This window comes from Gloeophyllum trabeum, assembly GCF_000344685.1.
Source record: "Gloeophyllum trabeum ATCC 11539 unplaced genomic scaffold GLOTRscaffold_00003, whole genome shotgun sequence".
Classification (NCBI taxonomy): Eukaryota; Fungi; Basidiomycota; class Agaricomycetes; order Gloeophyllales; family Gloeophyllaceae; genus Gloeophyllum; species Gloeophyllum trabeum.
Window position 1 is genome coordinate 89,269 of NW_006920412.1, and position 23,804 is coordinate 113,072.

General features: G+C 56.4%; 7 protein-coding genes across 7 annotated transcripts; 3 read left to right on the forward strand and 4 right to left on the reverse strand.

Annotated features, from left to right (window-relative positions):
- Positions 1-52: 52 nt before the first annotated feature.
- On the reverse strand, positions 53-2,910 carry GLOTRDRAFT_119781 (uncharacterized protein; the record flags this gene model as incomplete). Its single annotated transcript, XM_007864903.1, has 10 exons — positions 2,790-2,910; positions 2,488-2,667; positions 2,277-2,431; positions 2,138-2,231; positions 1,845-1,974; positions 1,731-1,784; positions 1,588-1,671; positions 865-1,515; positions 661-815; positions 53-92 (listed from the first exon to the last, which is right to left on the reverse strand). Exons 6-10 carry the CDS (start codon positions 1,731-1,733, stop codon positions 53-55), a joined length of 933 nt encoding a protein of 310 aa, XP_007863094.1. The 5' UTR covers positions 1,734-1,784; positions 1,845-1,974; positions 2,138-2,231; positions 2,277-2,431; positions 2,488-2,667; positions 2,790-2,910.
- An 817-nt stretch (positions 2,911-3,727) lies between these two features.
- Positions 3,728-5,090, forward strand: GLOTRDRAFT_71588 (ribonuclease H-like protein; the record flags this gene model as incomplete). Its single annotated transcript, XM_007864904.1, has 6 exons — positions 3,728-4,044; positions 4,127-4,181; positions 4,234-4,315; positions 4,366-4,688; positions 4,747-5,016; positions 5,074-5,090. The coding sequence occupies 5 exons, from the start codon at positions 3,728-3,730 to the stop codon at positions 4,807-4,809; spliced, it is 840 nt and encodes a 279-aa protein (XP_007863095.1). The 3' UTR covers positions 4,810-5,016; positions 5,074-5,090.
- A 1,024-nt stretch (positions 5,091-6,114) lies between these two features.
- Positions 6,115-6,366, reverse strand: GLOTRDRAFT_126217 (uncharacterized protein; the record flags this gene model as incomplete). Its single annotated transcript, XM_007864905.1, has 2 exons — positions 6,115-6,265; positions 6,320-6,366. The coding sequence occupies 2 exons, from the start codon at positions 6,364-6,366 to the stop codon at positions 6,115-6,117; spliced, it is 198 nt and encodes a 65-aa protein (XP_007863096.1).
- Positions 6,367-8,697: 2,331 nt separating this feature from the next.
- On the forward strand, positions 8,698-9,492 carry GLOTRDRAFT_36223 (uncharacterized protein; the record flags this gene model as incomplete). The annotated part of the gene is made up of 1 exon (XM_007864698.1): positions 8,698-9,492. The coding sequence occupies one exon, from the start codon at positions 8,698-8,700 to the stop codon at positions 9,490-9,492; it is 795 nt and encodes a 264-aa protein (XP_007862889.1).
- Positions 9,493-15,822: 6,330 nt separating this feature from the next.
- On the reverse strand, positions 15,823-16,373 carry GLOTRDRAFT_126219 (uncharacterized protein; the record flags this gene model as incomplete). Its single annotated transcript, XM_007864906.1, has 3 exons — positions 15,823-16,060; positions 16,120-16,214; positions 16,272-16,373. 3 exons carry the CDS (start codon positions 16,371-16,373, stop codon positions 15,823-15,825), a joined length of 435 nt encoding a protein of 144 aa, XP_007863097.1.
- A 1,783-nt stretch (positions 16,374-18,156) lies between these two features.
- Positions 18,157-20,244, forward strand: GLOTRDRAFT_136618 (uncharacterized protein; the record flags this gene model as incomplete). Its single annotated transcript, XM_007864907.1, has 2 exons — positions 18,157-18,462; positions 18,609-20,244. 2 exons carry the CDS (start codon positions 18,157-18,159, stop codon positions 19,680-19,682), a joined length of 1,380 nt encoding a protein of 459 aa, XP_007863098.1. The 3' UTR covers positions 19,683-20,244.
- Positions 20,245-23,475: 3,231 nt separating this feature from the next.
- GLOTRDRAFT_36651 (uncharacterized protein) lies at positions 23,476-23,787 on the reverse strand (the record flags this gene model as incomplete). The annotated part of the gene is made up of 1 exon (XM_007864731.1): positions 23,476-23,787. The coding sequence occupies one exon, from the start codon at positions 23,785-23,787 to the stop codon at positions 23,476-23,478; it is 312 nt and encodes a 103-aa protein (XP_007862922.1).
- Positions 23,788-23,804: the final 17 nt, after the last annotated feature.

Below are 23,804 nucleotides of genomic sequence, written 5' to 3' on the forward strand. Positions count from 1 at the left end.
TTCATAGTGACTTTAGAAAACCCCACATCGTATAAGACTATATTGTCCGCAGTCAACGCCAAATCCCAGTATCCTCCCATAGGTCGAGGTACCTGGGGAGGCAAGCGGAAGGTCATCTTGGCACAAGGGTGAAACATTGAATGATCGATCCAAAACGTATCATCAGGGTCCATCGTAACGTGTTCTTGCATTTTTCCGGACTGCAATCCCCGTCGAAGCCTGTGGACTCGAAAGTCGAAGACTTCCGCCGTATCCTCTGCGGTGTGGTGGGCTGGGTGGAACCAGTCAACGAGGCGCTGAGAGGCGACCCCATGCATAGGTCGAGACAGATACTGATCATAATATACGGGGCCAGTCATCACCGTATATGACGGACCCCATTCTTCCCATGGGATGACGGGAGCGGACTGACCCAGCATCTGTCGGATTCTGGAAGTAAGCACCGACACTGGGACCACATGTGTAACCCGGAAGTTGTGCTCAGCGTCGAAGTCATCACTCTCGAAACACATTTGGACGGCGAGGTGCACGTCTGTCGGTGCCGCCCGAAAGAGAGCTGAGCCCTCCAGCTCGGGCAGAGACCCAAGGGACGAAATTGTGGAGAATTCCATAATGAGGATATGGTCATCATAGGATGGGTATTCGAACGTGAAGCAAGACAACTTGGTGAATGGGACGGGCTCCGTATATGCTGAGTGTTTGTCGATGCTGTAAGCCTCCAAGCGTGGCTTCTCGCTCATCCTAGGCCGTATACCTGTAAGCAGGAAGCCTTCTACGACCGTGAAGTCCTCGAGGCCAGATGCCTCACTCAGCCACTCAGGAGACATTCAACGTCAGGCCGGAAGGAGAAGGAAAATAACTCACCATACATACAGTACCTTCTTTCCAGGCACAGACGACCAGATGTTCCTGGTAATGCTGTGCACTCAAGTCTGGAGTGTACGGCAACATCACACCAATAAAGTCTCCCGACAGACGAAGTTTGAGCCACCCGTTGTCGTCATACACCAAGTTGCCCGGAAGCAGTATTTTGGGACGTGCTGCATGCGGGTGTGCTTGCCCAGTCGAAAGAGACAGGCAGTGAATCATGTGCGTTGACGAACTCACGGCTGCCCCATCTTGTTCAGGCGTTCGGGAAACGATCACAAGCAGATCTTGAGCAGCATCTATCGCGTAGTTTTCGATCACAAATCCTAAATCGTCGAGCCGCCATTCCTTCGCCTTGACTCCTCGTAAATTCCCGGGGAGGATATTGAGCACCAGCGTTGATGGGCCGAGACACCGACAGAATACATTGCCCGAGAGACGCAGCATACTGCCTCTGCCGCCGCGCAGCTTCTCCACGGATCCGAACTGTGTGCTGGCCCAAGAGTCGGTATGTTTACGTAGACGCTGCAATCGTTCCGCGGTACTGATCTCACTACGCGGGCCGTCTTCCATACCGGCAGTTTCCAGCTCGATCTTGTACTGGAGAACGACGGACTCATCGATGACTCGTTTGACACGTCGGCTCAGCTAGAAAATATCCGCATCCAGTCTCTTTCAGTTGACTGGACATGATGGGACGACGATGCGGGACAGGCGTACCTGCCGACACGCCACCAGAGCTTGAATTTCCAACTTCTCGAGTGTGCGCTCCAGGAGTTCAGTCGGTAGGTCGTCGATCCGACCCTGCAGTTGGCCAGTCTGAATCCTGTAGTTGATACACAACACAGTGCAATGAGACTCACCATCGTTTCAGAGACCTTATGGAGGAGCAGGGAAACGGGGAATTGTCTTTGCGTCTAGTGTAAGGCGTTGAAAAGAATTCGACGTAATAGCAAGACGTAAAGAGTACTACACACTGGGAAAGTGCCGATTTCCACGTCCGCTCGTGGACCTGATCTGGCCAGTTACGCTCACGTTTAACTGTTTGTTGGATTGGAACTGGCAATCGCTGTGTCGTGGTCATTGAGTCCCAACCGGCTTTGCTCGCTGCTTAACGGTAAATGGAAAGGAAATTATTTAAATCATATCGCAAGCCTCCATCGCATCGTGTGAACGGTGAATGGTGGTACTACTTGACCTGTCTCGACCACCAATAGTAAATATATACGTATCATTATCGCCCCTTACGCAGGGCACCCAGGGGCTGCACCTACATCCTCAGGCGAAAGCAACGCGAGGGTTCTACTTCGGACTTCGCCCTGAGGCAGGCTACCCTCAGGCGAAAGCCATCGACAGGCTGCGGCCTGAGAAATAACGGCACGTCCCTACGCTTCTCGAATGAACATCACGATCCCAACAGTAGCCTCGACCACGAGCACGACAAAGAGGTATACAGGACGCCGCAACTCGCCCCGGGCGCCTACGGCCTGCAGATGAGAGAACGAAGACCCCGCCGGGACCGCGACTCCATACGTTCTGCCCTGGATACGCGCTGCCAAGGATCCTATACCGTCATGAGCCAAGGGAACAGTGAAGAGGATGGTACTGCGAACGGCTTACTCCTTTGAGGTCCCTGCCTGCCGAACCCGGCGCGGTACACCACAATCTCGAAAAGACGCAGGAACACGAAAGCGAGGACCGCGGCGAGGAGAAGGGCTAATATAATCTGGTGGTTGTGGATGAATTGAACGACAAACTCGGTAGCATGTCTCAGCGCACGTCCGACGGCGGCGAAGGGGCCTGCTCGGCTTCATTAGTTTCGAGCTTTCAGCAGCAGGGGAGAATCGCACCGCTAGCGAACCATTCCTTTACTACGCAGAGAGTGAGGTCAACCTATAGTACAACTGAGATTTAGTGCTCACCATTGGCATTCCACGAATGCCAGTCTGGACGATCGGTGAAGGATGTGATGTACGGCGTGTCTTGGAGCTCACCCGGTGACGAGCCATAAGGGGTGGCGGGGAAGAAGGCGAGAACAGGCATCGCGACTGCAGCCCACAGGGGGTCCGTGGCTAGCTTAAGTACGGATGAATGTCGTTTCACAGCTTCCGAGCTTGCCTTGACGCCGGAGTGGTGGCAACATTACTTGTGAGGGTCGCGGGTAAGCGCCTGCGGAATCACAGGGCTACCACAGACAGTGTTACAAGTCGATCGCCTGTTGTATATGGCTCGTGGCGGCAACGCGGTCTGGTTCCATAGAGTACCAGGTTGTGCACCTGCTTGAGAAGACTGCGTGGAGATGCTAGAAACAGTAGCTCCTGCTGGGGCGGCCAGAGTACAGAGATCCTGTACGCTGACGCGTAGCAAGGGAAAGCTCTCCATGCGTTCTCCTGCAAGTTGGAACGCGCAGAGAACCCGAGCACTAAGCCGTGTGTACCACTGCGTCACTCTGTAGATACCGTATCAGGTCAATCTGAGTAGCACCGCACGATTCGGATTGGCACGATAGGTATCGATACAGCGAATGATTGCGCAGTGGGAATCCTGGTATAAACGTCGTAGTGAAGAATAAACAGCAGACAGGAGTGGTCGTTCGAGCCCAAGTCTGAATCTGCGAGCCGTCGCGTCCGACGCGTGAGTGGCTGAGCTCATACTCTGACTTTCCTCTTCACCACCATTCTCCTACGCAGCACCTACACCCGCTGCACGTACATCAGCAGGCGTGCATTCTGCAGCGCAGCAGGAGACAGCATGCCGAAAGCAAAACCAGGGTTCTACGCCGTGCGCGTCGGACGCCAGCCAGGGATCTACACGACCTGGTAAGCCCATTCCCTCTGGTGAGCCGTCCCACCATTTGCGAATGCCCGAGCACAGGAGTGACTGCGAGAGTCAAATCAAGGGTTTTCCGAACGCGAAGTACCAGAAGTTCAACACCGCAGCGGAGGCGGAGGCGTTCGTGCACGGTGGGCCGGTCGCGGCACCGCGCGGTCAGACACCCGCGCCCGTCGTCGTAGCGTCGAAACCTGACGTGACAAGCCCGCCGCAAGCTGTGATCCAGAAGCCGGAGGAAGATGAGGTGGGGTGGGACGTGGTCTACAGCGACGGGGCGTGTCGAGGGAACGGGAAGGATGGCGCTCTTGCTGGGATCGGCGTGTGGTGGGGAAGGAACGATCCGAGGTACGTTCTTGATATGTTGGAACTCAAAGAATCCTCGTAGTCTCGTACTCTGCTGGTCCCTCACGCTAACGTCTCCGACTAGAAACTTATCCGAGCGATGCCCAGGCGACCAGACGAACAACCGCGCAGAGCTCATCGTGAATTACGCCGTTCCCTACCCCGCGATCACGCAATAACGCATTATCACAGGCCATCGCGCGCGTCCTCGAAACCACCGCCCCAGGGCCGAAACCCCTGCTCATCAAGACCGACTCGCAATACTCCATAAACTGTACGTCCCCCGCTCTCCCGCCCCCTCACGCTCCCAACCCACCCACCCAGGCTTCCACCAATGGCTCCCGAACTGGACGCGCAACAACTGGCGCGCGGCCTCCGGCCAGCCGGTCAAGAACAAGGAGCTCATCCAGTACCTCGCCGCGCTGCTCGAGGCGCGCGCGCGCGCGGGGAAGGTGCGCCTGAAGTACGTCGCGGGACACGCGGGCGTCGAGGGCAACGAGGGCGGGGACGCGCTCGCGGTCGCCGGCGCGTATCTGCCCGCGCAGCCGGAGAGGGACTGGGCGGGGCTGAGGCGGGGCGTGGAAGAAGGGGTGAAGGCGGTGCAGGCGATGAAGAGCGTGCCGAAGCCGCTGCCGGTGGAGTTTGAGGTGAGTGGGATGGTTTGTCGATGTCAAGGTGTTGGCGGAGGTCTGATGACTATGTTAGGTGTATGAGAGTGATTTGTGGAGCGACGAGGAGATGGAGCGGATTATGCGGGAGGAGCAGTGATGCCAGGTTCGTATCCGCTGTCGGTGTATAGTGCTCGTGATCAAGTCTGTTTCTCGGTCGAACGCTAGTCGCAAGGATGTGCGAGCTGTATGCGTACGGAGTTGTAATGTTCGATGTATCACCTCTGCCATATCTTGATGCGTTCTGCTTCGACAATCCGAGTCCCAGAGGGTATAGGTGGCGGAAGCGTCTGTGGGTGTATGTCACGTAAGTCCAAAGCATTCCTCCTCTCGCCAAATGGACTGATATACGACCGAGCGGTAGGCGGACGCATGGCAATAAATCATTCATGTGAACTGATCATGTCATTCCTTCTCATTATTTACACCGGGTACGGCCATTTACACCGGGTACCGCCACATCACGGAAAAGCGCGCAACAGCTGGTTACGCTCGCTCCAACGTATTGTGTTCACTCACAGGTATCGTGTGCATCTGTCGTCTGAGTAATCCCGGTACTGTTTGCAACTCAACTGGCGAAACCGCGAAAGTCACTTTCAGAACATCACGTTCGGCAGCTCGGAGTATGCTTCGATGGATGCGCCGACTCTCCAGCCGAACCGCGTCCCCCCTCCCACCCCGCGTTCTTGCGTTCTCTGGCTTGTATCATGCTGGAGGCTCCAACATCATAGAAGAAACGAATTTGGCTTGGTACATCCACAGAATGTACTACCCCGTTTGGCTTTGCTGTGACCTGACGTGAGTCGAATACCCTGCCGAGGCGTCTGATTATCCCCTGACGACGTGCTATGTCCGTCCCCGCCGCTGCTTCTCGGTACAAAGGGCGCGTAAGGTGATGGCTGATAGGAGCAGACGAGACGCCGAGTTGACTCGCAGCCTCGAATGGTCTCGCGACTAGGCGTTCGCGTCCTCAACCTCTCTCCCTCCTCTGCACTACCCTCGCGGAAATATAGATATACTTCCACGGTGCCGTCTGCTGGACTTCTGAAGATTCCCACTTGTCCCTCCTGTCGTTCGATGGAGAATCGCTCCTCAAAGTCGTGGTAGTTCACTCGGCGCTATCGATGTCTATGAGGCCAGCCCGAGTCGCATTAACGATCAGGTTGGTCTGATACGAACCTTGGTTCTGCTGTAACTTGAACGCCTAGGCCTGGACTATGCGGCATCCCGCAAGTCCCTCAGCTTCTTGGCTCCCGTGCAGGTCATCACGTTTACCTTCGAGTTACTTCCACTTACCCTGCGGCTCACATCCAGGACTTCTTATTCGCTCAAGAGTGCTACGCCGGAAATCAAACTAATACAAATATGCTGCTCCCCGTTGCTTACGATCGCTGCCTGCCCAACCCTATCTTCCATACGATGCCTCCCCGGGACGGGCAGCTGAAACCTGCCCCGTGGCTGGACTGCCTTTGACAAACTCCTCTGCCTCCGCAGCGGTGTTGAATTTCTTGAACTTCTTGCTGGAGAACCCCTTCACTTGGCTCTCGCACTCCTCCCTACGTATGCGCATCAGCAACTTGTGCAACGGCTCCTTGGGACGAGGGGCTCACCGACGCCCGACGCGGACGGCGTAGAATCCTGGTTTGGCTTTCGGCATATCCTCGTAATGCAGAGTATACGATGGCTGTGAAACCTTGAGCGCGAGGATGAGTCTGAATGACAGTCACTTACATCTTGGGGCGCTTGTCTTGTCGCGAAATTGGTCGCTGGATTTTACTGCGCCCCTGCCTCCTCTAGGGTACTTCTACCGTCTTTCCTGCATGACTCAGCCCTCTCGGACCCGGGTATCCTTCTCCTCAACGAGGGCGTTGGGCGCTGTATAATCTGCATCATGCCAATCTGACTTTTACTTGAAAAAAATTGCCTGATATGTGACCCGTCCAAGCGCTGGCGTTGTACGAGCATACGTCTGCCGTTCGACAAAGAGAGCGTTCTTTGCCGCGACGTCTGGTACGGAAACCCCTGGTGCTGCAACCGCATCGATTTTGAGTGCAGACACTTCCAATCGTAAGCGCGCAGCTGATCATGAGATGCGCAAAACACGAGGCCTGTGAAGGACGAACCTTGTACAGCTCTCCTAGTATCGCGGTGCGACTTCTTTTTAGCGACAACACCAGTTCTATAGACACGGAGCGCAGGGGCGGGCGTGCTCTATTCTTGGACAGCCCTCCCTTCCACGGCTGTCAAGGACATACTATCGAGGACAGCTTACTACCTGAAACGGGCGAGAGGAATGTGCAGGCGCTGGACTCAAAGGTGTTCTGGGAAACTCGGCGACCGTATACTGTAACGGCAGACGATCGACCTATAAGTGCGAGCGATCTCGTGCTCCGCTTCTTTCTACAACGCCGGCGCCAAAGTGTTCTATTTCTGTCAGCTCAGAAGCTGTAAAGGGGCCCTTGCGTGTATTTAAGCTGACGGCACATCACCTAGGGCGGCACTTCAGCGCGATGCCCGCCCCTTGCCTTCGCTCGCTACGGGCGGCCCTATGCCAGACCGTGCCCTCCCTCAAGTCCTTTGCCAACAGTCTGACCCGGCCCTCACGGATGTCCAGTCCCTCTTGGATGTCCAATCCCTCATGGGTAACCACTGGCTCGTGGATACCCAAAGGCGACTGGGCACCCAAGATGGCCAATGGTACCTTTATAGCGGATGGTGCGCGTAAATTGAATCTGTATCCATCTTGCCACGCTGACTTGGACCCATAGCCAAGGAACGATTTGCTGCAGGTGCGATCCCAGTCCGATCATGCACAGTACTTCCACGTTAATCCCCCGCTTCAGTCCGCCATGCTATCAGGCAGGGCGTGGCCCATGCGTGCAAGTACATCCGCCGCCACCGTATAACATTCATCTACCTCTTCCGACTGGCGCTGGTCGTCGTACTCTTCATTACAATCTCGTCGCTGTTGGTAGGTATGGTGCACGCTCTCGGCTTCGGTGCTGCCGGGGTGATAGAAGGTATCCTGTTCTCGGATCCACGCGAGCGCTGCTTTACTCACCGATGCTTAGGATCTGTTGCGGCGTCGTACCAAGCGGCTGTTCTTGGAGGAAATATCATCAAAGGATCTTTGTTCGCCATTATGCAGTCGATCGGTGCCCTGAGCGCATTGCCGCCTACTGTGTCTGCCTGCATCGTTCTCGTGGTTGTAGGTATTGTTGGGGTTATCGTGTACCGTCGAGGAGCGTAGAGCCCGCATAGTATTGTGTCATGTCACAGAGACGTGCTGATGGGCTGTCGTTATAGCATGTCGAAGGGAAAGGGAACACTGGGGAGAAGTCAACATGTGTGATCCAGACCAATCCAAGCTCCTCATGGAGGCCGGTCAGGCCTCAATTTGCACTATGGAGTAGAGTGGCGAGTCGTTGCCCAGTGTAATCCGGCACCGTGTGAACTCTGCAAAGTACTCAACCCGACTCGATTCGATTTGTGCTCCAGGCCTTCGCACATTTCGTCCCAGTCTCTCGTACGATGAGATGTCCAATTGACGGGGAACCCTGTCTCGTCGATATCGTCTCAGCCACGCGCAGCCAATCGGGTGAATGTGGACAAGTGGGTCCACTGGCAGGGTGATACGAGACTGTAACACCTCATCTCGTGCTTGTCATTATCCGAGTCGCGGTCGTTCAACTGTCGGACCGTGGTTCGCCTGCAAGGCTATCCCAGACCTCCTTTATCGACGTGTTCCTCTCTTTAAAACCAATGACACGTTGGAAGGATGGTAGGTCTGTGATTCCCGTGGTATACACTCGCTGGTCAACATTCCCAATCAGGTCAGACTCGGATAGTCGGTGGTCATCTCGATCTCGTTCCAACTGAGATTATCGAGCATGCGTTTTATCAGCTTGACGTGAAATCGCTGCTGGCCTGTCGTCGGGTGAGAGATCCCTTCGTCATTTTCGTCGCAATGATGACATTGATGGGTATCATGAATTGTCAGATAAACCGGCATTTGAAGGGAGTAGTGGATGGGTCCGTCCTGCTGCAGTACAAAATTGAACTGGGCGTCGCTGGCATGGTCGATGGACCCCCGAGCCACGTGACCATTGGGGAGCGCTGGAACCGAGTGCGCACGCATACTGACTCGTGGAGCGGTCTCTCCTTCGAGACCGTGCAGGAGATCCCCTGCCAGAAAGCCAGTAGGCTGCAGCTCTACGGAAACATTCTCGCTCGATGTGTGGGCAAGTCCACTCTGGCGTTCAACCTGCTTCCGGGGCATGCACGGGGTATAAGTGCGAAGGAATGGCGGTTTGAGAACTTCAGCTTCTCGATTGAGGATTATGTGATAGACCCTGTGCAAGACTTGCTGATTGTCCTGCCAGCCCAGGATGCCGCCCCGCCCCGATTATATCTCTCGAGTCTATCCACAGGCGAGCCGCATCCCCTCGCATTGGAGTCCGAATTATCCTATCCGAGCGGTCTGATCTACGACCACTTCAAGTTATACCTATCAGGAGGTTTTCTTGGGGCCCAATTTCGGCCAGCGGGCGGAGAACCAACCGAGCACCTGATCGTTTGGTCCTGGAAAGATGGGTCTATATGTCTGGTGCCTCCATCCGCAATCCTCGCCTTCCCGCGTATCAACGCATGTTATCGCAGTGGATATGCAACATACGTGCCGGTGCCGACTTTGCACTCATGGGCGACTACCTGCTATTGGCACCCCAGCCACACACTCGGGCGCACCCGCGTATCGAGACCTATGAGCTTGACACCACGGTAAATCGTGCGGAGCCCCTTTCGTGGACAGGGAGCGAGTATTGCTGTGCGTTTGAATATCCGTTCCACGAACATCGTACCCTCTCTTGGTTGATCCAGCACTCCGCCTCGTCATCGGCAGATCCGGGCGGAGGTCTCTTCCACTCAGCCTCGGACGATTGTGTGGTCGTCGAGATGTCCTACGACAAGATACGATTGTCCACGGGCGACGAGGGCGTGGACGACGGCCACGGCGACCATAGTCTCGAGCTGATGCATACCATTCCGGACGCAGTACTGCACTCTCGAATCGACCAATCGTGCAGCCATCCCGGCTCACAGAAACTCTGGTTGTGGGAAGACTGGGGCGTGGGGCGGACCTTCATGACGGGACCGTTCCGCCCTTACGGCCGTGCATCCTCGTCCCGACGGCAGTTGGCGTCCGCATATCGTTCGATCGAGTGGCTGGCCCCTCTTGAGAACAATGGCCTCGCGCGACCCGTGGTGGCGCTTCATGATTTCAGGCCGTGGAGATTCCGTCGCTCGATGCGGGACGGAGAAGCGGAGGTACATGCCGTGAAGACTTGTAACGAGGAGTTTTGGATCAATCATACGAGGTTCCTCGAGTGCGCAAGGGTGAACTTGCAGCTGCCTCCGCTCGTGACTGGATACCAATGGAGCTTCGCTATTTCCGAGGATAACATTGTTGCCTTCCGTGTGAGTACGAACCTGCTGAAGTTGAGGACGCTCGGATGCTGACTGGAGACCCCATAATCAGGAGGACTTTCAGGAGGTCGTTTGTTTTGTTATGAGCGTCTGAGTTGGCCGGTTTACACCCCCTGGGGGCATCCCATGTGCGCTACTCTGTTCTTCACCCCGAGATATGCGTTTCTCGAGCGATAATTCCCGACGCCGATGAGGTACATCTGCGGTTGCGAGGTATAAGTATAGGCACGCGCTACAGAGCTTAATGTCTTGTCCTCTATTTGGACTTTTGACCCCCCAGACTTCATGTCCCATCATGAGGAAGCAGTACTAGTCCATCCAGGTGCTCACTGTGAGGTCGCCATTTTCCCACCGCTGTGGCAATCTATCATAGTCCCATAGTTCAGGTGATCATCCTTTCTTTCTACGATTCAAAGCCTGCTCGAGCTGCACTGTTTCACGAGACTTCATGCAGACCCTGCAGACCAGGTACATATAATAACCTGCGCAGCGGTACCGAGCGGAAACCCATAAGTCTTCCGAGTGCGCTTTCTGACAGGATTTTCCATGGCTCGTACCCAAGCGACGTTGCTGTGTACTTACCGCAATTGCTGGCAATGCCAGGACCCCCGATAATCAGTATAAATGCCTGATCCCGAGGACCCATAAGTAGACCCATTTTGTCCGGAAGAACATCGCCGATTTTGGACCTTTTGTCCGGAAAAAAACAGGCATCACAGCGAAAAAGTGGCTCTAAAAGGCAACTGTGGCGTGGGTACGTCTAAATTTAGCTTCCCCGGCAGGTGCCGGGATAAATATGGCGTCGAAATGGCCAAATCTGACCAAAATGACCGGAAAAAAATCAGGCCTGTTCTCCAGAATCGGCCAATTTGTCTGTAAAAAATCAGCCATTGAGGGCTCTAAAGTCCCAAAATTTGTCCGGAACCTGATCAGACATTAGAGCGTATTTGCAACGACCTTTGATCCAAAATTTGGAGCTGCTGATCCAGAGGATTTAGCCGAGGGTTGCCTACCTAAACCGGTAGCCCTTGCTCCACCCGTGCCGCGAAGTCATCTATAAAACTCATATTTCTCGCTCACTCAGCTTCATTCTTGTTCAACAAACATCTATGGATACCTACGATACGCCTTGTACAACTTTTGCGGTAGTTAGACACGACTTAGAGGAAACCGAAAATCAGCCGTACTTTATGCTTGTCAAAGTGCACAAATATTCCACCCCCGGAATTTTTGTGTTTTCCCCCGGTAATTCGTGTCTCCCCCCGGTATTTGAGCGTGGCGGTGCAATACGACTGCCATATGTGGTGCTGCAGCGTCCCACGATGGGCTGCGCCACAGGTGGCAGTGCTACAAGCTATCCATATACAGTGCGAGTGTCTCACAGTCACTCGCGTGCCCTGTGGCGCCGACGATGCCTGTGCCCTCAGCCACAGCGATGCCAGCGAGCCGTCGCAGGCAATCGCTGACGTCGCTCTCGACGCAGATGGTAATACGATAGAATGCTAGATTGATGTATTATGCTCTTAACAGCAGTATGGACCCTTCGCAACTCTCTGAAGGATTGCGGTTGGGATGGCAAACACCATTGATTTTTCTGGGGGTATTTTGATTTATATCAACTTCCTTGCATGTACAGCTCCAGAATTTCAGGAAAAAACTCCCAACAGAATTAAAACGAGAATATCATTGTGTAAGTGTTGTGACATCGACCTCGGGTCGAGAGCGACGTCAGCGATTGCCTGCGACGGCTCGCTGGCATCGCTGTGGCTGAGGGCACAGGCATCGTCGGCGCCACAGGGCACGCGAGTGACTGTGAGACACTCGCACTGTATATGGATAGCTTGTAGCACTGCCACCTGTGGCGCAGCCCATCGTGGGACGCTGCAGCACCACATATGGCAGTCGTATTGCACCGCCACGCTCAAATACCGGGGGGAGACACGAATTTCCGGGGGAAAACACAAAAATTCCGGGGGTGGAATATTTGTGCACTTTGACAAGCATAGTACTTCGCTGAGAGAGCGTGCCGCGCTGATCCGTGAGTCCTTCAGAAAAGTGGAGCGCCTCTCTCCGCAAACTTTTGGGCCTTGCAAATACGCTCTATTTATACCAATTATCGGGGGTCCTGCAATGCCTGCAACAAAATCCGAGACCCGAGTGAGCAGTCTAGTCTACATCGAGGACAACGCGGCGTCGATGGTTGGGGCAAGCGGAGTCTTTCTTATCGATCTGCATCGCCCTTCTCAAGGTCTTTCTCGGGTTGTTGCTCCCGCGAAGGTATGTGTACCAGACTGTTGTATGCAGGAGGAAGTATCCAGCAGTGTAAACGGCACCGTTGCCAGCCCGAGGTCACTCAGGCTGCTCACACAACTTGGACTAACTATGTGCCTCGATGGTAGGTCGTTGAACGGCGCACGGGAGCATGGCCGCTCTTTCATACGCCTCGGTGACTATATTGCTTTCGAGTTGCTAATCCAAGGTCGAGCTTCCCAGTCTTGAGAACGCTGCATCGATGGCCTCATCGCGTCTCACGGGAATCTCTCCCTTGCACGATCATTCATGGCTCAGCTGGCCTGCTCGGTAGTCAGGTGGGTTGCGCCGAGCTGATCCCCTATAGTAGCCAGAGTAACCGGGGCGTGGTTTTTATATATACTGACCAGAACTCACAATAGCCGATACTATCGGCGTTAGTGAGTGCGTTAGCAGCTGCGTTAGCCCATAACCAGACCTGCGGTCAGGGGAGTAATCGATGTCGCGTCACAGTTTACATCACTCCTCCATCCCGCATTCAGCATTCCCGACTGTATTATTCGGTATGACAGCCCAGACGGAGTCCGGGGACTAGTGAAGATACTGTAGACGTATTCTATTATTTCTGATCAGTCGCGCAATTCATAATTGTCCCCCTTTTCCTCGTAAAATCTGCAGGAAGACCTTGTCACGAGTTCTGCCGCGAATATGATTGGCTCTTGTACAATCTGGCGCTTGATATTTGCAGGCTACTGTCCCTGAGGATGCAATGCATGAATGGCTGCGAACCCCTACACCCCATCCGTCACAAATTTGTGGAAAGGATGCTTGGAGTTATCTCCCCGACATCGCCTCAGGACGTGAGCAAGTGCTGAAGTAGGCTAAAGAGGCAGTGGCCAATGACGGCGAATGATTCTCCGGATGTCATTGTTTCTCGCTTATGAGTGCTGATCAGTCGCAACGGTCAGCGGATCAGTTGATCGTGTCTGTCGACTAACCGAAGCTCTACTGAACGCCTTGCATCAGGCTCCAAAGTAAGCCCTGTTTTTCTGCCTACAAGCCTCTGGCTGATCCTGACTGACGGCGGCTGTTCGTCGTCAGGAAGATACTGGAGGAGCAAGCTTTGATCGCAGGTGTGCTAAGCCATGTCTGAGCCACCGGTACACAGGCAAGGACGCTGATGGCGCCAGACTGCCAGTAGACGTGGGTCGGGTGAAGGCCGAGCCAATGTAACTATTCAGAAGGAGGGGAAGTCAGGGTCGGTGCTCTGCTTTTTTTTGCCGGGATTCTGTATCGTGTGCGTTTTCCTTGCATATCGCGATGCCCCGGTACGTTACTCAGTACCCCTCAGAGGTGTTCAGCCGGCCCTCGAGGTAGTGCTGGAAAGCCAGAGCGGTAAAACCGACGTCAAGCTCAACCGCCATCTCCGATCCTCCACCGCTCGAAGCCATCAATCACGAAACTAAGATCCCGCCGCGACATCCGCTGGCATCTCTCCACTGCTTATTCCGGTCTATATGTACCGTACTACTTAGCCGACAGATAAGCCGCGAAGCACGACCTCGGATTTACCAGCCCCCGCCCGACGCGTCCCGCGGATCTGCTACTGTAGCGCCGACCCCGACCCCCGACCCGAGGCTTGATTAAATCCCCAGCGGCCGCTGACGACCGCGGGCGCTGTAGAGTAGGTCTGCGTCATACTTGACGACTGTGGCTGATATTAGTATACTAATGAAGCGATTGATGCCAGTGAGTGTGCTGAAACGCAGCTTGACCTCTTACTTACTTTCGGACTAACAAATGTTTCGCGATGAATGATTACTTGGTTGATAGGAGGCGGCTGGTGATGCGCATCTGTCAAAGGCGTGATGGCGCATATAGTACCCGACTCGCAGTCCGGGCGACGATGACGGTGACGGTGCGTACCAAGCCCGAGTCGCAGTACCGTTCTCGCCCTGCGTTGAGGGAAACGGCCGCGATTCGCGGGCCCCCTCCCGGTTCCCACTGCGTCTCCGTCCTCGGTACTGTACTCTGGAACGTTCGGCGTACCCGCACAATGCGGCGGTGCGCTGAGAGTACATATTCGGCGGGCGGACACGTCCCGGAGGCGGGCGGTGCGGTGCGGCTGGACGGTCCGTCGGCGCACGTACGCGTCATAGTTGACGATGAAATGTATGTGAGTAGAGTTGCTTGAGAGATAGACTGGATGAGGCCTTGCTATACTCGACAGGTGATCGCTCGACGTCGAGACGCTCAGCTAGCTTCTTCGTCTGACAGCCCACGATCCATCGCACTGTCAGTCTGCGAGCTGTATCAAATGACGACGCACGTACGACCGGCAGTGGGGATGCGCAGGACCGGCCGCGGTCACACATCATCTACTGCACACCCGCGGCGGTTTGGATGCCCGCCAATGACGCGCGCCGGCGCCGAAATCAAAGTGATAACACTTGGACATACAAACTCGGACAATCGTTCAGCATCGCGTCCCCGCGGAAACTCTGGGGTACTTGGATATACAGTAATGACAACTGGCAAGGACGAGATAGACTTTCAGCAGATTCAGACAACATGTCCGGGCATTGGGCGGGATGCGATCTCCTGCTCGTGGGGCATGAGGTGGGGGTGGGTCGGACGCGCGATCGTGCTAGCCAACGGGTACGAGCGCTCCCGCACGCCACAGGCTGCGATGACGGCTTTCGAAAATCAGGGCGCACGAAACATGGGTGTACGCGCCTACGGAGGGTAGGATCAAGGACACTTCGCAAGGGCGGTCAGAGGAAGACGGAGAGCGGGAGATGAGCTCTCAGTTATTCCCCCTCCCCGCTCTTAGATCCCACGCATTGCGAGTTTACTGAAACCACAGCACACCTCTCCGCTAGTTCCGCACTCACCTGGCATCCGAACCCCCTCCTCTCCCAGATAACATGGATGCTATCGCCTGGAACAGGGAGAGGGGGCCGGGATGCCACCCCACGTAGCTGGAGCAGAGGTTTCGGTCTCGTTCCAAACGTCCTGTCTCTCGTGATATCGGTTTCAGCTTCCTATGTTTGCGGCGGGCATCGAGCAGACTCGCGTCGGGTCAAAGCACTCGCCCCAGCATAGTGTAAGGCGGTGGATGCGCGCCAACAGTCTATAGCAGACAGGCGCGCGCCCCTCGTGCGTACCGTGACCGGCGATCGCGAGACCAAAGATTGCTGGTCGTGCTTCAGGGGGACAGCTGTTGAATGCAGGTATAGACGCATCGCCATGGCACCGGCGACCGGTTGTAGAGGGGTGATTGCGTTCCCGCCGGAGCGAGATGGTTCTGGGGTGTGCGTGTCTGGGATGGACGCACCGTCTCCGCCTTGCCCCGGCCGTTCGCGGGGTCCGAAATTGCTCACTCCGGCGCAGGTGGGCGCGATGTGCAGTCATCGTTCGCTCGGATGGCCGAGACAGACCGGGCGGGGGAGGGAGGGGATGCGGATTCGTCTGGAGCCGGGATTCGTATCGTATCGTATCGTATTCCAGATCCATTCTTGCGTCGGGATCGGCGCGCCCGCCTGGACGGCGAGCTTCTATGTACCGACTCGGATCGCATGTACATGCGCTTTCCTGGCCGGAGTCGGACGCGCGTGCTGCCATTGCGGGTCGTGTCAGAAGCACAGCAGACAGGAATATAGGTAGCCACGCGTACTTGCCGGCGGGGAGGCGCTCGTGGTGAGGAGAACGCAAGGCCACGTTGCTCGAGCTCGCTGGTCCGAGGTTCTGGAATCCAAGATCCGGCTTGGTCTTGGGTGAGTCTAAGTATGTACATGTACGTGGTTGCGGTGGAGTGGGAGCGCGTACGAGGACTACTTGTGATATCCCGGCCTCGGGATCGAGGAGGACCTGGGAAGGTCGGTGATGATAGTAAGCAGCGGTCATGGGGGAGGCCGGTGGACTGGCCATGAAACCTAGTTGATATGCAAAACGCGTGCCGAGGACGCGTCACAGACCAAGTGCGAGTAATGTACACGGCACCAATACCTGGTATTGCAGAGATGGGGAGCAGTCGGTGGAGGTCCTGTGTGGAGAGCGCAGATACAGACAGGTAAGGAAATAAGCCCGCCGCCGGCGGGATGGCTTGCTTACTATACAATTCTTCTTCAAACGATCGTACATCAGCGGATCATCGTCTCCTACGCAAATGTACATAGCTACGACGAGTCTACACTGCCCGCGCCCGGCCGCGGCTCAGAAGGAATGATAGAGGTAGCAGGGGGGTGGGATCAAGCGCAGGTAGTTAGCCGCGATAAGGGAAGGGATAACGGGCTACGCATTCGCATTCGCCTACGCTTCCATACCGTGGTACATATCCCCGGGAGAGGCGCTGAGAAGGGATACATTCGGGCAGGGCCTGGTACCTCGACGCGTACGGAAATAGCAGGAAGACGCCGAGTCGATGACCGGACCTGCGAGTGCCCGAGGAGCTGGCGGGAAGAGCAGGAGAGAGAGAGTTCGACGGTCTAGCAGCGTTCCGTGTGTAAACAAGAGTCGTCGAATGCGAGGACGGGCCACGATCTTGAGCGTGCGCGTACGTAGCTGCAGCTGTCGTCGCTTGTGATCGCCAGAAGTGGGCGGAGCCGAGCATGGGAGATCACTGGGCGATGATGAGGGATGCCTGTAGGATGACCCGTCCCTGCGAGTGAGAGGTGTGCAGTGCAGACTCGGGGGAACAAGCAGCGGTCGGAGCCTGGGGACCCACTTGCGCTGGCGGGACTGCCGGCGAGCGGACCCAGCGCAGCCCCGACGGCGGTGGCGGGAAGCGACTGCCACACTGGGGCGCGTGCGAGCAGCACGCCATATCGGGACGGGACCGGCGGGACGTCCATGGGACCAGGGTGGCCAGGAGGGGCTGCCGAAAGCGGACAAGTGGGCAATATCTGGGATGATGGGAGGAGCGGCGTTTGCCGGGGAGCCGGGGTCTGATAATGGGACGGGGCTGAGAAAGACGAGGCCGAGTGCTGCACCCCCCGCCAACGCTCGTCGCTCGTCGGATGGTCCTTTGAACGGCCCACGTTCAGCTCCCTCGTTCTCTCCCTCCTCCCGATCGACCCTAAGCCGCACAAGGATACCGCCTGGAGTGAGTCCCCCCTCTCTCTCTCGTCGCTGCCCCCGTCGTCGTCGTCGTCGTCGTCGTCGCTGACGCCCGCGCAGATCTCGCGACCCTTGCCGGCCTCTTACTACCCGCCCCCGCCCCGAACGACAAACGCAAGCCTTCAAAGGACCGAATAGTCTACGCTTGAGCCCTGCTCGCGGAAGCTATTTTTCGTATCGCTATCTGACCACCCCGCCGTCGACAACGTCCCCGTCGAATTCCGCCACAGGGCCTCCGCTGAGCACACTCGCGTACCCTGTTCACGACCCCCTCGCTCCGCCCGCCCCTACGGTCCCTGGTCTCCGCTGAGCAATCGCGTGCCAGACCGTCTTTCGCTCCGTTCGCATTCGCACTTGCATTCGCACTCTTCTGGCAAAACCGACTCGACTCTGTCCCCTGTCTCTTTCTCTGTCCGTCGCTCGATCAGACCCGACTTTCGCTTCCCTCGACCCCGGTCTCTCGCTTCGCCTCTGCAAACCAGGTCAGTGTCCCAGCCCCCCTGCTATCTTTCTTCCCTGCTCCACACCACCCCTAACCCCATTTCCGACTGCTAGATAAAACACCGAAAACATTGCACACACACACACACCTGCGATGGCCATGACGCTCCCGCTCAGCATCACCCCCACCTCGTCCCCCACCTCCTCCGCGTCCCCGGAGACCAACCCCCCGCACACCCCCGCCTCGCCGACCATGCCCGACTCCGGCTCCCCCGCCGCCTCTTCGTCCTCCAAGGAGAGCAGCGCGTCTCCGAACGCAACCAGCGCCCCAGCCACCCACCACCCCAACGGCCAGCCCATCAAGCGCAAGCCCAGCCGCCGCGCCAACACCGCCGAGCGCCGCGCCACGCACAACGCCGTCGAGCGCGCGCGCCGCGAGACGCTCAACAGCCGCTTCTTGGTGAGCGCTACGTCACCTCTCTGACTCTTGCGTCTCACTCACTACTTCGCTCCCTCCTCGCTTCCGCCCCTCCCTCCCTCTTTCTTTGCCACGATGACATCACCCCCTCTCCCCAACGCCCACCCGCCCACCCTACTTACTACCAGGACCTCGCCGCGCTCCTCCCGAACCTCTCGCAGATCCGGCGCCCGAGCAAGTCCGCGATCGTCAACTCGTCGATCGCGCACATCCACGCCGCGCGGCGGCACCGCGCGCTCGCCGCGCGCGAGCTGCGCGTGCTCAAGGTCGAGACGGACGCGCTGCGCCGCGAGCTCAACGAGTGGCGCGACCGCGCGGGGCTCCCGCGCGTCGAGGAGCCCCCGCGCGGCGAGGGCTTCGCCATCGTCGCCTCGGGCGAGGTCGAGGTGCTCCCCGCGCCCGTCGGCATGGAGCTCGGCGACGAGGAGGACGAGGAGGAGTATGCGCCGCAGCCGCCGCCGCCGCAGCAGCCGCAGCAGGAGGAGATGGTGCACCTGGAGGAGCTGCGCGCGGTCGCGATGCTCAAGGCGGGCGCGCACCCGTTCGCGCACAGCGTGCCGCGCGCGAGCATCCTGCCGCGCGCGCCGCTCGCGCCGTCGCCGTTCGACCACTCTGGCGGGCTCGTGCAGGGGTTCGGCGGCGCGGCGTTTGGCGGCGGCCCCGCCGCGGCGGACGTGGACAAGGTCGCCGCGTGGCATATGCACCTCTACCAGACGATGCAGGGCGGCGCCGCGCCGGGCATGTTCACCCCGCCGCAGTCCGCGCACGGCGTGAGCAACAACAACAACGGCAATGGCAATGGCAATAATGGCGGCAACGGCAACAACAACAACAACGCGCAGGCGGCGGCGTTCTTCGCGAACCTGCACCGCCAGCAGCAGATGATGGGCACGCACGGGCCGATGTACGGCAGCCCCGTGGACGGCGACGACGGCTCGAGCGTCTCGTCGGCCGCGTCGCAGCACCAGGCGCGCGCGCGCAGCCAGAGCGTGGGCGGCGTGGGCGGCGTGGGCGGCGAGATGCCCGAGTTTGCGGGCGTGCCCAGGAGGATGGGCGCGTGGGCGGGCGGCGAGGGGATGATGATGGGCATGGGCATGGGCGGGGGCGTGGGGATGGGGATGGGGATGGGCATGGGGGTGGGGGTGGGGATGAAGACGCTCGCGGTGGGCGGCGGGAATGGCGGGTTCGCGATGATGATGTAGGATCCCGACCCCCCGCGCCGCCGCCGCTGTGCCTATGCCCCGCCCACGACTCGACTTACGACCCCCCGATACCGATAGCCCGGCGTATGTGTTCTGCGCGCCGGCGCTCGCTTCTCGTCTCTCGTCTCCCCCTGATACCGATACCACCCGCTCTGTTGTCTGTCTGTCTGTCTGTTTGTCTGTTTGTCTGGTTCTTCGGCGACGCGTTAATTGCCCGCCTGCGTGGCTGTACTCCCCGCTCCCGCTCGCCCTTATCTATCTATGCGCCCCCGCGCGCGCGTTGTTGGTTCTCGTTCTCGTCCTCTTCTTGGTGCCGCGGTTATACGACGCTGCTGAATGTAAAACCCTAGTCCTGTATTTGCTCGTACCCACCCATACATACATACATACATTGTTTTCCCCTCTTCGTTTCGCCCGCCGTTTGCTGTTGTTTATCGTGGTATACCTACATACTGCTAGCCGCTCGTTGATCGTCCGTGCCCCGCGCATGCGCACACACTGTCGCTCGTTAAATTATTGCCTTGAGATTGGTCCCGTGCATGCATGCATGCTGTAGAGTCCCTGCGTCGGCAGGAGTATCCGTTGAGCAGGCGTTACCATGTACATAGCGTTCTGGGTCCGTGCTTGTCCATGGTGCGCTTCTGGTTTAAATTCTTGCTCTGTTTCTTCGCTTCGATTCGCGACCCCTGGTCGTTCGTTCGTCGTGGTCTGCAAGCTTATCTATGTACATATATACGGACCTCGCTGGACATTGTCGATAGAAAGCAGCGGTCGTTGTATATGTACGCGGCAATAATGTATTGGTACCACACACGCGACCGTTTCAGGTGCCCTGTGTCCTGCTGACCTGCAAGTGTACTACTACATATGTGATTATTAATGCGCGTGCGACGAGGACCAGGAGCATGTGTTTTTCCACGAATAACTGCTTCGAACCTGGCCATGGCCCCCTGACAGAGAAGCCCGGGGAGACCGAGAGAACATCACAGAGATACACGATATGCACCCGCGGGCGTGCCAGATATGGCGCGCTGGGGACTTTTGTCGGACGCCCTGAGAACGCGCCTGGTCATCCAGCCGCGCATGACGCGTTCATGGGAGGTCCGGCGTAGAGGGCGGCGGCGCATTAATGGAGGAGCGCACGTTCGCGGGGGCATCACGCGTAAGCTGATTGGACGATAGAGTTCGGGGACGCTGCTAAGCCCTTTTCATTATCTTGCACTCGTCTGCCGGGGCGCGCGCACCAATCAAGCAAGGTGGAATCGATCTTGGGATTATTGGCCCCGGGGAGCTGTGGAAGGTCAGGCCACAATGAATCGAAGCGCATCCCGCTCGCGCTAGAAGATCTCCGTGCCCTGCGCTCGATCAGAAAACAAGAGTAACGGAGATTGCGCCCCTTTCGACACGGCGGGTGCATCTGCCATAGACCGGGAATGGCCCATCTACCCCACACCTTGAGCAATCGGAATAGAGCCGTTGCGAAATGGCGACCTCCCAACGAGTACCTGGATGAACTGGCACTGCTTCCTCACGAGCAGAATGTAATGCTTGGGAAATAAACTTTGCCGGTCAGAAGTTCGAATAGAAGACAAGACATTAAGCTCGGTCGCGCACGCCCCCCTCGCAGCCGCAGACGTACCTCGTCGGCGTCGGGTCCGTCGTACGGGAAAAGGCTCAGATTTACGACAATCCATACGGTCGGAAAACGCGTGCTGCAAGCACTCGCATTGAGAGCCCAGTACAAGCATGGTACGCACTACCCGATAGATGCAAAGATAAGCGTCAAGACCTCGACGGATCACACAGCATAATTAAGAAGACGCACGGTGGCCGCATGCATATGGCTGCCCTGGCCATTAGCAGGCCGGAGGGAATATGGCGGTGCCGGGTCGCAGACGAAAGCAACCATGCATGCAAAACAGGCCGGGGGGTGATAGTCCATATGATTGAGAAGGAATGTCAACGAGGAGAGCTTGGGATGTGCAATGGAAGCCGTCAGCCATGTAGTCGCGTGTACCTGGACAAAGAGTCTTCCTGTCCACTCGGCCCCGAGAAATGATCGCTGGCAGGAAGACATGGTCATAATCCCGCACTGCACGATCAAGGGCGGCAACGTGGGTTGCGCTCTGGGAATAGCCAGGGCTGAGGAGTGCTGGTAGACCAGAGGCAGATGCGATGAAAGTACCATGGCCAGTGACCAGTCGTGGTCGAGAAGAAGTACAACCGGAGCACCGTCGTGCGGGATCTATCAAACATTAGACGAGAGACTATTCCCAGCAGATGGGGCAGGGACAGAGAAGATACAATCGGAGTCGCACATAGCGATACGACTCGGATGTTAAAGCTCACCTGCCACAAAGTCGCACAGATGGCTCGTTGACCGAAGATGAGGCCGGGCGAGAGATGGGGCGAGCTCGAAGATAAAATATAAATGATTTAAACAGAGTTCATGGATGTCGCTCGAGAAATACATATCTCAGGGCGAGGAACAGAGCAAGTGTGGTATAAATCGGCCAATTCAGATGCTCATAACAAAACAAACCACCTCATGCAAGTCCTCCTGATCATGGCGTCTCCGGTCAGCATCCGGGCGTCCTCAACTTGAGCAGATTCGCACTTACACGGAAGGCAACTACATCGTCCTCGGAAAGAACGAAGCTCCACTGGTGTCCAGTCACGAGGGGAGGCAGCTGCAAGTTTATCCTTGCACACTCGAGGAACCTCCGCCTCCGTCTACAAACTCCTGAAAGTTGCGGGGGCGTTACTCGCATGACATTGATATTGAGCGGAGTTTCGATTCTATAGCGGGCAAGCTCACGTGGTCCATGAACGACCCTCAGGGAGTTCCAGGATTATGTATTTGGGTCGAAACCGTCAGAAAGCTCGCTTCAAGAGGGATAATTCTAATCAGCAACCCCCCTGAGAGCAACAACCCCGGGTTGTTTGCTTACAAATCATCAACCCCCCAAGAACTTATTTACTGTAGCTTGTATGTTTTTGTCACTTTTATCTGGTGCCTCGTACTTGTTGCTGGTCAAGGTCCAAGAGCCACTACTAGCTGCTTCAAATCCATGATGGATCTCTGACTATCAGCTGGATGGACCCACAGACCCTGGTCTGCTGGGGGGGTATTTTCATGTTAAATAATTAAAAATGACGGTGAATGTCCACTCAACTGTACATGTCATGGGAAATGCATCACAGTGTGTTCTTGGTATGAGTGAATTAAATTGGGGATTGTTTATTGTTCTGGGGCATCATTGTTGCAAGTCCAATGCATCTGCCACCAGTACTTTGAGCATGGTTCCCCTGTAATACTGCTAGCACTGGATTACCCTGTGTTTACCTTCACATTTTGGACTCTGCACTTTTCTCATTTCATTGCAGAGTCATCATCTCCTTCCTTAGTTTCCTGTTATCATTTCAGCTCTTGTGTACTCTACAATTGGTCCATACAGGTTGCCATGGTCCACACGACACATTTCTGAGCCCAACTGCCGAGTGAAGCAAACACCTGGCTTACATCCCCCATCATTAAGCTCATCATTCATACAATGATGCTGCACATCACTTGCAGTGTGGTCTGTGGCCAGCAGTAGTCTCCAACTGGAAGACCCTCAGTTTAATATCTTCATCTGTAGCTATGTACATGGAGTAAGGTCTACAGTCGTTTGCATATGAAACCGAAAATCGGGTTTCCGTGAGCATTGTTTGTTCGAGCCAAATATACCCATATGCAGTAATGCGAGATGGCTTCTTGTGACTGTGTGACTCTGTAGACTGCAGCCCGCCCTCAGGCTGACAAACTGCATGTGCTGTGTAGTCTGTTGTAGACTCGATCTCGTAGCTCATCAAGGTAGATAGCAGGCTCTCCCTCAATAACTGATCGCACGAAGTTCATATCCTGCATGTCCAGAGTGCGCGGCCGGCCTCGAGGTCTAGCATTCGGGTTGATGACTGTGCCGTATTCCGTGTAGAGTCGGAGAACTTCGAAGACTGTGCTTATGCTGCATCCCGCAAGCTCAGAAATCACTCGGAGTGTCTTGTTTTGCTCATGGCGCCAGACAATGATACGTTCACGTAGTTGTCGAGTGAGGTGAACCATGGTACCAGCCAGTCGAT